Source organism: Ailuropoda melanoleuca, chromosome 2 (genome assembly GCF_002007445.2).
Source record: "Ailuropoda melanoleuca isolate Jingjing chromosome 2, ASM200744v2, whole genome shotgun sequence".
In the NCBI taxonomy this organism is placed as follows: Eukaryota; Metazoa; Chordata; class Mammalia; order Carnivora; family Ursidae; genus Ailuropoda; species Ailuropoda melanoleuca.
The window spans coordinates 131445946-131459979 of NC_048219.1; the positions used below are offsets into that span (position 1 = coordinate 131445946).

The 14034-nt window shown below is 38.8% G+C and overlaps 1 protein-coding gene across 16 annotated transcripts in view; it reads left to right on the forward strand.

The window, feature by feature from the left end:
* Nucleotides 1-14034, forward strand: part of SLC4A10 (solute carrier family 4 member 10) — a 304114-nt gene that overhangs the window by 198345 nt on the left and 91735 nt on the right. For all 16 annotated transcript variants that reach the window (XM_034654639.1, XM_034654638.1, XM_034654629.1 and 13 more), the window contains one exon: nucleotides 2436-2523. In XM_034654639.1, the coding sequence (XP_034510530.1) occupies nucleotides 2436-2523 (88 nt within the window). The remainder of the gene's footprint in view (nucleotides 1-2435; nucleotides 2524-14034) is intronic.

Genomic DNA, 14034 nt, shown 5'->3' on the forward strand with positions numbered 1-14034 from the left:
CGGGGGACCTTGCTTTCTTCCTTTTTCTCTCTATCAAATGGGATTTCTATATAAAGATAGCCTTTTACTCCATTCGTATTCCCATAGCAAAACATATTTAGGGAGGGCTCCGTTTCCCCCATGATTGGTGCCCTTTGATTGATGTTGTAACTATTTCAGGTGCCATTAGTATGCCTCCTCTTCCGCACACTGAACGCCTCAGCCAATTTAAAATGATGAAAAGTTCAGGTGCTATGGTACTGCGTTTGTAAAATATGTTTCCTCTATGGACCTTTGGCCTTAACTAAAACACAGCAGATTATATCACTCTGTGCTTTGATTATGCATAAGATATTCCAAAAATATGGAACAGTTTAGCCAGGAGAGGCCTCATTTCATGAGAACTCAGCTGACTAATATGGAATTTGGTGTTCAAGTACCTATCCCTGGGTGTGCATGGGGGGCTCAAGCAACCAAATTTTGATTTCTGCTCAGGTCATGATCTCAGGGTTATGAGATAGGCCTGCACGTCAGGCTCTACACTGGGAGTGGAACCTGCTTAAGATTCTCTCCCACCCTCTCCCCCCATTCCCCCCCAAAAATTACCCATCCCTGAAAATGTGACAGGAACAGATTTGAAGCAGGAACCTGGTTACCACTCAGGTTATAGAAAGAAGTGTCTATTCATCCTGCTGGAGGGCCACTGGGAGTTCTGATACCAAATTTTATTAAAAAGAGAGACGGCGACCTGAGCACATTAAAGTGACATCTGACTATGATTAGACCGCATTTTTCTGTATACAACTTATAACCTCTTCAGATGGACTTCAGATTTAAGATGTCAAGCTTACTAATTGTGGTCGTATTATTTTAGTAGTTTAAAATTCCTTTTCAGCCTTCCAAGCAGCACATTCCTGTCCCACCATTTAGGGAGGTGTCTGATGAAAATCTGCATCGATGATGGCTCTTTATGACAAGGATAATTCCTGTATTTCAAAGGAAAGAAAAGGAAAATTCCCAGGGGTAGAGAAAAGCCTTAATGGGGTTATATACCCTCACTTTGAAAACTGTCAAGGTTTAGGTGACCTCATTTCATACCGACATAGCAAAATATGTGCAGAGAACAATGGAGGAGAAATTAGGGGCACAGGAAAGTCACTGTATAAGGAGAGATTAAAAAGACTAGACTGTTTAGTTTGGAAAGGTGAAAAATGGAAGAAGATTAGTTAGACAAATAGAATAAAGAAAGCTGTTCCAGGTTCCTAATTATTCTCTCTTAGGAGGACAAAAGGGCACACCATAAATATAGCAGCAACACATAGTAAAAATGTCAGAAAATAAATTTTTGGGACTTTATAAATAGCCCATGGAGTAGAAACCTGAAAAATGGCAAGATGTACATAGGTTACAAAATTTTTTAAAAGTATTATAGTTGATAAAACACCTGCCACCACATTAAGCTATTCCTGTTTTAAATTTATAGTGGACATTTCTGCATAGTAGAAATTGACTTGGATTCAGGTACAGCTAAAACAAAAAATTAATGTCAGACTCTCTAAGACTGTGTAATATATGCTTTATGTAAAAACATGCACAATAGCTAAAGTTTGTAACTAAATGAAGGGTAGGGTTATAGGATCTCTTCCTTTACACCTTATAAAGCTATTAGTCTTCACATTTAAGAGCATAAACAATTTAACAAATTAATACCACTGAATTGTATTGCAGAATCTATGGCATTTTTAAATTTTCACAATTTCACTGTAGCATTGACCTTTTCAGAGACAAGAGAATTACCAGTCCTCCAAAGTTAGAGCATGTACTGATGTCTTCAAAATCTCCAGTTGTGCTGCTGACTTTGCTAGGCTTTCAGTCTAATTTAGATGGAATACCACAATGCAGCTGGTATTTTTATTCCTCCATAATTGAAAGTAGTAGATCATTGACTCCCTATTTTTTCTTCCTAACTGATCTTTGATTCCTGACAATAATTTATTCAATGTAAATTTTACATATACCTACTGTTTTTGATCGTATGTTCTTTGTTTATAATATTATAGTACCTTTTTCCTCTTTACCTCATTCTATAATTTGCATATTAGTGAGTTCTTCTTTATAATTCAAAAAGGTTTAATCATATTCTACTTTTCTTACCTTCCTCCTGTAAGGATTTTAGAATCCTTAAAATTCTCACTAACTACCATGTAGGCTCTACAGGTAATTAAATGGGAAAGTACTGAGATCAAAATAACCATGGATTCCTATTTCTCAAGAATCTTAAGTATAAAAGCCAATCATCATAAAATGTTTTAAAATAGGAATTAACTGTGAAAAAATACATATTTCACATTTAAGTCCTCATCTTAAATAATTCCTTTGAATTGAGTGATTCTTTGACTACTAAAGTTATTTTTCGTATTTCTATCATGAAACTTTTTTTTTCTTCTTAATTACAGATTTTTGTTCATTCTTCTGGGACCCCTGGGAAAGGGTCAACAGTACCATGAGATTGGCAGATCAATTGCAACCCTAATGACAGATGAGGTATTTATTCAAGTTCATTGGGAACATTTTCCCCTACTAGGTACACTTAACTTTTGGAGTTCCTGTATTCATGACTATTTGTTGTGAATCAGATTTCTCTGTATTGAACCCCCTTCTTCTATGCTTCCACTATAAAATTTCCTTTGGAAAAATTTGTTTGAAAGGGGTAATAAATTCACACACATGAATATAATGCCTTAAAACCTCATATTCTAAAGAAAATGATTCAGTGACATTTAGAATATATTTATTAATATTCCCCTATAGTATATGTGCCGCTAAAGTGAGCCCCATTGTTAATATCATTACAAATCTTGTTTGGGACAAGATAATTTTAGGACTTCAAGAAAAAACAATGGCAGTTTATCTGATTAGTATATATGACACCAAAAGCTATGCAACATCTATCAACTCTCCTTACAGTTGCCTAAATGTTCTTAACCTGAGAGTCTTTGTATCGTTAGAGGTGCTACAGATGAATTTCAAGGGGCCTGTGATCTCTTTGATACAGATACAAACTTTTCTATGTAAAAAATTTGTATGTAATTTTTTTGGACTGGAAAAAGCTTTTGTCAGCTTCTCAAAGAGTTGTATGTCTCAAAAATGTACAATCATAAAAATGAGAACATAAGTATTAACATATAAATGGTTTCTTATATTCCCCAACACCTTATGGAAATCTATTGTTCACTGTTTTTATTGTTAAAGGAGAGCAGATACAAAAGATCACAGAAGGATCATACGTTCAAAATTAAGTAGTAAATAACAAACAGGTTATGCATTTTTTAGAATCTCATCTAAATAATTTAATGTGTTTATTGAAATACATGGCTTTGGATATTTGAAAATCTGTAAAAAGAGCAAATTAGTATTGTATATAAGTTTTCCTAGGTTTATGAAATCTGAAAATTTGGATTTGGTTTGGAGTTTGATATAAATTCTACTATATCTGTCCAAATTATGTTTTATGGTTTTGTATGGATCCGTTATTGATATTTACACACAGGAAACCAAAAGCTAGAAGAAAAACACATTTTTCAATTTGAGAAAGAATCAACTTAATGAGTGTATTAGTTTCCTACAGCTGCCATAAAAACTTACCACAAAGTGGGTGATTAAAACAAGAATAATTTATTTTCTCACATTTTGAAGTCAAGGTGTCGGGGGGGGCATATTTTCTCTGAAGGCTCTAGGGGAGACTGTTTCCTGTCTCTCCAGCTTCTGTTGTGTCCTGACATTTCTTCACTTGTGGCAACAAAATTCCAATCTCTGCCTCCATCTTTACATGGCCTTCTTCCCCTGTGCCTCTGTGTGTCTTTTCCCTTTCTGTCTCTTATAAGGATACCTGTCATTGGATACAGGGCCCACCCAAATCTAGGATGATTTTATCTTGAGATCCTTACCTTCATTACATCTGCAAAGACCCTTATTCCAAACAAGGTCACATTCTGAGGTTCAGGTGGACATGTTTTGAGAGGACATTACTCAGTTCACCACAGTGAGTATCACTTTATTGAGGAAATCTGGAAGAAGACAGGGGAGTTGGAAAAGGGCTTCACGAGGACCACAAACCTGCTCTAGTAGAACTCTCTTGAGAAGACACAGTATCTTTGCTTTTAGTGTTTCCATATTGATTAATCTTTTACAATTTTACAGTATTGCAAAATATATGACACTGTGATATGCAGTCCACAATTTAAGTACTGTCACTTTTATGCACATACATTTCATGTTATATTATATCTACCACATTAGGACATAAGATATTTCTGGGGCATGGGATATATTATATGGTGAGAGGAGCATGTTGTGTCATGGGAAGTTCATATATACTTAAGGTATCTCTCTTCCTAATTCTTCTCTTCCCCAGTTAGGAGTCAAGATTTTCTCAACAGAAAGATGTCGGTTCCAAAGTTTTTTTGACTAATCAAGTTTCCATGGAACAACACAACAGGGAAGCATCCGTGTTTTTTAAATTATAGATTTAGAATGAGAGCAGAGAAAGGATTTCCATCTATTTCCCTAACTAACGAGAACTACCCAATTTGAGAACAAGTATTAGTCATCTAAATGCGGGCTTGAACATAAATTCCTTCAAATTTGAAAGTTTAGAGCTTAGTTTTAGGGTGATTTATAACTCTCTGTGAGCAGTGGAATAGAGAAGCAGAAACAGCCAGAAAGTTACTCCAGAAAACGAAAGCAATTGGTTATGATAATAAATCCATTGAGTATCAAAAAGATGTTTAAATGCTTTTAAAAGAGAAAGAATTTTTTATTGTTCAAAACCCAGATAGAGAACTTGTTCTGCTTATCTAATTGCTCTGAAGGCAATGAATACTTATTAAGAATAAAATTTAGTATGTTGATTCGTAGAGTTTAGTTTAAAAAGTGGTGAATCAGATTATGGTATCAAACTGTAAATTCCATGACGGCAGTTACCACTTATCATTCATTTTTTGTGGCCTGATTTTGTCAGGTGCTCAAACAAATACTTGCTGACTGAGCTCTGTTGATTTTTCACCTCTCTGTACTGGAAATTTCTTGTAGGTAGTCTGTCTTTTCTTTTGCATCTTTAGATTTAGCATAGTGTCTGGTCTTCAGTCAGGGTTTAATCATTTTTTTTTAATGAGTTAATGACTGAATGTGCTAGTCATCTTAGCAATACCTGACATTTAATCAATTCAGTCAACTATTTTCTTCCTTTCTATTAAGCATTACTAATGATAAATCATGTGATTTTGCTTATTGGCACTACTATCAATGTATTAATCCCTTAACATTCTTAAACATTATTAAGCACACCAAAGAGCTTTTGTTTATATAAATAATATGCTGATATTTATCATAATAGAACTTAAAACTGAGAATTTTTAAAAATCTGTATTTATGAAATTCATTTAAAAATAATAACAAAATCAGTATATATTAACATAAATGACAGTTTTATGAAAACAAAAGGAAAAACAAAAACAAAAAATTATGAAAAGTGGCATTGTTTTTCTTGTTCTGGATTTTTGAGCCAAGAATTTTCTCTATTATCCAGATTTTAAGTCAACACTGACTCTTTCTGTTCAATAAGCAAACATGCCCAAATATAGTAGCTACTTAAGAAACACATATCAAATAAATGTCCGGTTTTCCCCATCCTTAAAAGGAAATCCCTCGCTGCTTCACATAGCATCTACCATTTGAAGAACTGTTGACTGAATCTGAATTTCAGAAGCTTTGAAGGAGTAGCATCTTCCTGGACCTGTTTATTTTAGCTTCATTCATCTCAATGTATTACGGTCTGATTTTTGTTACTACCGCTCTACTAAAACTGCTTTCAATACGGTCACTATTTATAGAATATACTGTTCTGTGTTTAGTGCTGGTGTCACTTGATCTTCTATTGGCATTTTACATTATTGAACATCTCTTCTTTATTTTTTTTTTCATGAAGAACTACTGAAATTAATTGTGTCCTTTGTTTTGAAATTAAAACTTTGAAATGTATACCTTGACCCCAGGGTCATAAATATATTCTTTTATTTTATGTTCAATGAGTTTTATACTTTATCACTCATATATAAGTTTTTAATATACCTAGAATTGCTTTTTGTATGGGCGGTGGGTAAAGATCCAGTTTCATTTTTATATAAATAGTCACTTGGCTTAGCACCATTTATTGGTTAGTCCATGATTTATTCAGTGGTTAGCAGTGAGTGCTTTTCAAAAAAACAAAAAACAAAAACAAACATAAAAAACAAAACCACCCATCTCTGTGCCATCACTATTTTAATTATAGTGTCTTTAGTCTAATGAGTCTTGGTCTCTAGAACAACAAATTCCTCCTTCACTTTGTTCTTTATTAATTCATTCACTAAATATTTATTAAATGTGAACTATTTATCAGACGGTCTTGCAGTTGCTGGGGGTATATCAGTGAACAAAATAGACAAAAGCCTTTTCTTTCACTGAGCTAATAGTCTAGTGGAAAGATGGACTAACACGTAAATAAGTAAAATATATGATATGTGGTGATAAGTGCTATGGAGGAAACCACCAAAGCAGGGAATGGAGATAGAGTTTGGATGGGGAGTACATGTTAAAATCAGAAAACTAAAAGAAAAGAGGGAGAAACCTGTTCAGATATCTGAGGGAAGAGCTTCCCAATGAAATGATAAACAAGGGAAAATGCTTTGAGACAGGAGCATGCCAGGAATATCTGGGGAACAGCAAAGAGGACAACCTGGCTGAGCAGGAGGGAGAAAGAGAGTGGGCAGTAGGCAATGAGGTCAAAGAAGCAATAGGCCAGTCTATGTATGGTATTTCTGGTCATATAAGGACTTTGAGTTGGGAAGCAAATGGAAGGTTTGAGTAGAGAATTGACATGATTTATCTCACATCTTAAAAGTGTCACTTGGCTTGTGGAGGAGCAAGGGAAAAAGCAGAAAGAGCACTTAAGAGGCATTGCAACAATCTAGGCAAGCAATGGTGATGAGAGAGACATCAATGCAATTCCACTTAAAATCCTGTTGGGATTTATTGAGGAGCTTGATAAGCTTATTCTAAGAAATATATGGAAGAACAAAGGTCCAAAAATAGTAAAAGCTTGCTTGAAGGAAACAAACACATTTACTGGGGTTTCCTCCTAATTCATTGCTGCTTTTTTCTGTCTCCTTTTCTGAATCCTTCCTTCTTCCCACCCACTGCATTGATGGGAACTTTGCTTCTTCATTATCCACCTGGTTCCTACATTATCAGTTTCTCCCTCCCTACTCTATCATTTCTATCACTTAACAAAGATGATCTAGAATCTCCTATCTTTTAAAAAGAAAAGGAAGGAAGGAAGGAAGGATGAAGGGAGGGAGGGAGGGAGGGAGGAACAGTTCCTAGTTGTGTGATAGAAATTAAAACCATGGGGGCACCTGGGTGGCTCAGTCAGTTAAGCATCTGCCTTTAGCTCAGGTCAGATCCCAGCTCTGTGTTGGGTTCCTTGCTCAGTGAGGAGTCTGCTTCTCCCTCTCCCTCTGTCCCTCCCCCTGGCTTGTGTGCTTGTGCCTTGTTTTTTTGCTGAAATGTCTCATTGAGGCCTTCCTTAATCACCCTATTTAAAATCACAGCATCCCCCAGTCATACCCTTATTCCTCTTTCCTGCTTTATTTTTCTGCATAGAACCTAACACTCTCCCACAAAATATATACTGACTCTATTGCTCATTTTCCAACTCTCTCCTCCCACTAGAACATAAGCTCCATGAAGGGATGGATTTTTGTTGGTTTTATTCACTGCTGTATCCTTAGCATGTAAATAGTTTGATAAATATTAAATGAATGTTCAGAGCTCTTGTTTTAGCCAGGAAAATAAGCATTAAGCAACTAATTATATAATTAACAATTAATGATAATAAATAATTATAATTACAGTCAAAACTATCAAGAAAAAGAAGAAGGTGTTAGGAGAGTATTAACAAGATGTCTAATCTTGTTTGAGAGGGAATCAAGGAAGCCTTCTCTAAAAAGTCAAATGTATGTTGGAATCAGAATGTTAGGTTAGCTACATAAAGAGAAGGGAGAGGAGCCGTTTAAAGTAATTAAATTATTGGGGAAATTAGTGATAGGAAATCAATAGTAAAGAATGTTTTTAATTTAACATCAAACACATTGTAGTATCTATATCTCTGAGGAGTTTTAAGGTAATAGGAAATCAGCTATGGTGGATGAATTTGGACATTCATTTATCTAAAGCAGGTATAGGATCATGTTATCCCTTGAAGCAATTTTTTATTTAAGAGATCAACTCAAGAAAGATTTCAAGAGAGTTGTTACTAGCTGGGAAAGAGTAAAGTAGCTAAACTCTCAGGATTAAAAACATTTGCAATTCTTGTAAGTTCAGATTAGGTCTCATGGCATCTTTTGAAGAGGATATGTATTCTAAGCTATAAACTCAGTGGTGCTTGTGGCAAGGAAACGAGTGCTGTCAATATTTTTAAAAAATATATATCTTTCCCAAAATACAACTAAACCATTAATATATCTTTGGTGTCTTCTTTTTATCCTAATCAAAGGCTTTTATCCTAATCAAATGTACACATTTATCACACCAATGATCTTTTATGAAAAGTTCTTGGCTGGAAAGTAAAGAAAAAGCCTTTGAAAATAATCATTATCTCTTCTTCAACAGTTTAGATTGAGTATCAAACCAGAAACTAAAACAAATGGTCTAATAGTAGAATAGAATATTTGAAAGCCCAATTTCCCTGGAAATTTTGGAATATGTGGTCACTGTAATATGTAGCTCAGCATAAAGAATAATTTACTAGCCCCAAGCTTGAAATATTTGTTCCATTTCGTATTATATGAAATACAAAAAGTGTCAGCGATATTTATATTATGTTTAGGATAGATTAATTTTTCCAATTTATCTTTATTTTTATTTCCTCATTTGTGAAGTATATCGTTCCTCTGTGTGTTAGTCAGAAGATAATGGGTTATGCTGCAGGAATAACCACCTAAAATCTCAGTGGTTTAAAACAATGAGGATTTCCTTCTATCGTGCTGTGTGTCTATCATGAGTTGGCAGATTTCGGCTCATTATAGTCACTCAGGCAGCCAGACCCATAGAAGCTCCCTTTTGACTTGCTTTTTCTCAGTCACTATAGCAGACAAAAGGCAATATGTTATTGGACACACTGATTATTGTAACTTCCATTTGAAAGTGATGTAGGTACACCCGAATGGGACACACCTAACCCCAATATCAAAGAGTGAAATCTGGGGGGTTGAGGTTAAGATGGCGGAGGAGTAGGGGACCCCTTTTTCAGCCGGTCCCCTGAGTTGAGCTGGATAGGTACCAGACCAGCAGGAATATCCACGGAATCAGCCTGAGATGCAGGAAGATACATCTGGATCTCTACAAATGAACATCTGCAGCGCTGAGTATCGAGGTACGAAGCGGGGAGCCGTGAAACCGCGCACAGATATCGGAAGCTAAACAGAAGGGGGAGGGAGCCACCGTGTCAGGGCACCAGGAAGCGGTAGCCACCTGCACGGGGGAGCGGACAGACCGCGGACCTGCACGCTTGAGACAGCAGACTGAGAACGGGCGCTCCGGGAACGCACGCGGGACGGCTGGCGGTTGGCGGGCCACCTGCACGGGGGAACAGGCGGACTCGCGGACGGCACCCGCGAGACAGCAGACTTAGAACGCCAGCTCCAGGAGCGCGCGCGCAGGGCGGCTGGCGGGCCACCTGCACCGGGGAGCAGGCGGACCGCGGACCCGCACTCTGGAAACGGCAGACTGAGTCCGTGAGCCGGGAGCGTGCACCACCAAGCATCTCACGGAGCTCCGGAGCTCCGGTGTGCTCACTGGATCGAGGCTGAGACCGGGAGCTCCGGGAGCGTCCGCGGGGCGGCTGGCGGCTGGAGGGCCACCTGCACGGGGGAGCAGGCGGACTCGCGGTCAGCACCCGTGAGACACCAGACTGAGACGGGGAGCTCCGGGAGCCCGCGCGGGGCGGCTGGCGGCGGGCGGGGTTGGAAACACAAAGGACAGAGACGTGCCGGCCCTGGAAGTGAGGGCTGGGACGCCGGGTGTGGGGCGCACAGCCCGGGATGCTGCAGGGTTGAGCAGCACCAACAGAAACAGAGTTAAAGTGGCCAGAACATCAGTGGAGAACGATCCGCGATCCCTCTGTTCTGAGACAGAGGCTGAATTTCAGCCGCTGCTGCTCTCTCAGAAGAGGCATAGCAAACCGCCAGGGAAAGCCGCCAGAGAACAAAAGCCCGGAAATACCGGCTCACAGGGTGCCCATCCCCATCCCCCCTCGCAAGGGACACAGAGACTCTACCCAAACAGGGTTTTCTGAGTACCTGCAGGCAGGCCCCTCCCCCAGAAGGCAGGCTGAAAAATCAAGAAGCCCACAACCCGGAGCGCCTGAGTGGCGCAGTCACCAAGCACCTGTCTTCGGATTAGGGTGTGATCACAACGCTCCGTAAGGAGTCCTTCATCGGGCTTCTCCACCGGGAACCTGCTTCTTCCTCTCCCACTCCTCTGCTTGGGTTCCCTTTCTTGCTGACTGTCTCTCTCTCTCTCAAATAAATAAATAAACTCTTTAAGGAAGAAGCCCACATCCCTAAGATCTCTATAAAACAAGGGCGCACGGCCTGGGTCCCAGTCAACACTTGGGCTCTGGACAACCCTGCAATCTCTCTTCATCAGAATGACGAGAAGGAGAAGTCCCCCCCAGCAAAGAAAAGATAATGAGTCTGTGGCCTCTGCCACAGAATTGGCCTCGGCCACAGAATTAATACATATGGATGTATCCCAATTATCAGAAATGGAATTCAGAGCAACAATGGTCAAGATGATGAGTAAACTTGAAAAAAGCATCAGAGAAAGCGTTGCTGAGAATATAGAATCCCTAAGGGCAGAAATGAGAGCGAATCTGACAGAAATTAAAAATTCTATGAGCCAAATGCAGTCAAAACTAGAGGCTCTGACGGCCAGGGTCACCGAGGCAGAGGAACGCGTTAGCGAATTGGAGGATGGGTTAGTAGAAGAAAAAACGAAAATAGAAGCTGGTCTTAAAAAAATCCACGCCCACGAATGTAGATTACGGGAGATTACTGACTCTATGAAACGATCCAATGTCAGAATCATCGGCATCCCTGAAGGGGTGGAGAAAAACAGAGGTCTAGAAGAGATATTTGAACAAATTGTAGCTGAAAACTTCCCTAATCTAGCAAGGGAAACAAGCATTCGTGTCCAAGAGGCAGAGAGGACCCCATCCAAGCTCAACCAGGACAAACCTACGCCACGGCATGTCATAGTGCAATTCGCAAATATTAGATCCAAGGATACAGTATTGAAAGCGGCCAGGGCAAAGAAATTTCTCACGTACCAAGGCAAAGGTATCAGGATTACGTCAGACCTGTCTACAGAGACCTGGAATGAGAGAAAGGCTTGGGGGGGCATTTTTAAAGCTCTTTCAGAGAAAAACATGCAGCCAAGGATCCTTTATCCAGCAAAGCTGTCATTCAGAATTGATGGAGAAATAAAGACGTTCCAAAATCGCCAATCATTAACCAATTTCGTAACCACGAAACCAGCCCTACAGGAGATATTAAGGGGGGCTCTATAAAGGTAAAAAGGCCCCAAGAGTGATACAGAGCAGCAAGTCACAACCGATACAAAGACTTTAAAGAGAAATGGCATCATTAAAATCATATCTGTCAATAATCTCTATCAATCTAAATGGCTTAAACTCTCCCATAAAACGCCACAGGGTTGCAGATTGGATAAAAAGACATGACCCATCCATTTGCTGTCTACAAGAGACTCATTTTGAACCCAAAGATGCATTCAGACTTAGAGTAAGGGGATGGAGTACCATCTTCCACGCAAATGGACCTCAAAAGAAAGCTGGAGTAGCAATTCTCATATCAGATAGACTGGATTTTAAACTAGAGGCCATAGAGAGAGATACAGAAGGGCACTATATTATTCTTAAAGGAAGTATTCAACAAGTGGATATGACAATTATTAATATATATGCCCCCAACAGGGGAGCAGCAAGATACACAAGCCAACTCTTAACCAAAATAAAGAGACATATAGATAAGAACACAGTAATAGTAGGGGACCTCAACACCCCACTATCAGAAATAGACAGAACACCCTGGCAAAAACTAAGCAAAGAATCAAAGGCTTTGAATGCCATACTCGACGAGTTGGACCTCATAGATATATATAGAACACTACACCCCAGAACCAAAGAATACTCATTCTATTCAAATGCCCATGGAACATTCTCAAGAATAGATCATGCTCTGGGACACAAAACAGGTCTCAGCCAATACCAAAAGATTGAAATTATCCCCTGCATATTCTCAGACCACAACGCTCTGAAATTGGAACTCAACCACAAGGAAAAACCTGGAAGAAACTCAAACACTTGGAGGCTAAGAACCATCCTGCTCAAGAATGACTCGATAAACCAGGAAATCAAAAAACAAATTAAACAATTTATGGAGACCAACGAGAATGAATACACAACGGTCCAAAACCTATGGGATACTGCAAAGGCAGTCCTAAGGGGGAAATACATAGCCATCCAAGCCTCACTCAAAAGAATAGAAAAATCTAAAATGCAGTTTCTATATTCTCACCTCAAGAAACTGGAACAGCAACAGAGGGACAGGCCTAACCCACTGACAAGGAAGGAGTTGACCAAGATTAGAGCAGAAATCAATGAATTAGAGACCAGAACCACAGTAGAGCAGATCAACAGGACTAGAAGCTGGTTCTTTGAGAGAATCCATAAAATTGATAGACCACTGGCAAAACTTGTCCAAAAACAAAGAGAAAGGACTGAGATTATTAAAATTATGACTGAAAAGGGAGAGGTCACGACCAGCACCATTGAAATTGCAAGGATTATTAGAAACTTTTATCAACAGCTATATGCCAAAAAACTAAACAATCTGGAAGAGATGGAGGCCTTCCTGGAAACCTATAAACTACCAAGACTGAAACAGGAAGAAATAGATTTCTTAAATAGGCCAATTAACTATGAAGAAATTGAGTCAGTGATAAACAACCTTCCAAATAATAAAACTCCAGGCCCAGACGGTTTTCCTGGGGAATTCTACCAAACATTCAAAGAAGAAATAATACCTATTCTCCTAAAGCTATTTCAAAAAATAGAAACAGAAGGAAAGCTACCAAACTCATTCTATGAGGCTAATATTACCTTGATCCCCAAACCAGGCAAAGACCCCCTCAAAAAGGAGAATTACAGACCGATTTCTCTAATGAATATGGATGCCAAAATCCTCAACAAGATCCTTGCTAATAGAATCCAACAGTACATTAAAAGGATTATCCATCATGACCAAGTGGGATTCATACCTGGGATGCAAGCATGGTTCAACACTCGCAAATCAATCAATGTGATACATCATATCAACAAGAAAAGACTCAAGAACCATATGATCCTCTCAATTGATGCAGAAAAAGCATTTGACAAAATACAGCATCCTTTCCTGATTAAAACCCTTCAGAGTGTAGGAATAGAGGGTACATTTCTCAATCTCATAAAAGCCATCTATGAAAAGCCTACTGCAAGCATTATTCTCAATGGGGAAAAGCTGGAAGCCTTTCCCTTAAGATCAGGAACACGACAAGGATGCCCACTCTCGCCACTATTATTCAACATAGTACTAGAAGTCCTTGCAACAGCAATCAGAAGACAAAAAGGGATCAAAGGTATCCAAATCGGCAAAGAAGAAGTCAAACTGTCTCTCTTTGCAGATGACATGATACTCTATATGGAAAACCCAAAGGAATCCACTCCCAAACTATTAGAAGTTATAGAACAATTCAGTAAGGTGGCAGGATACAAAATCAATGCCCAGAAATCAGTTGCATTTCTATACACGAATAACGAGACTGAAGAAAGAGAAATTAGGGAATCCATCCCATTTACAATAACACCAAAAACCATGCGTTACCTTGGAATTAACTTAA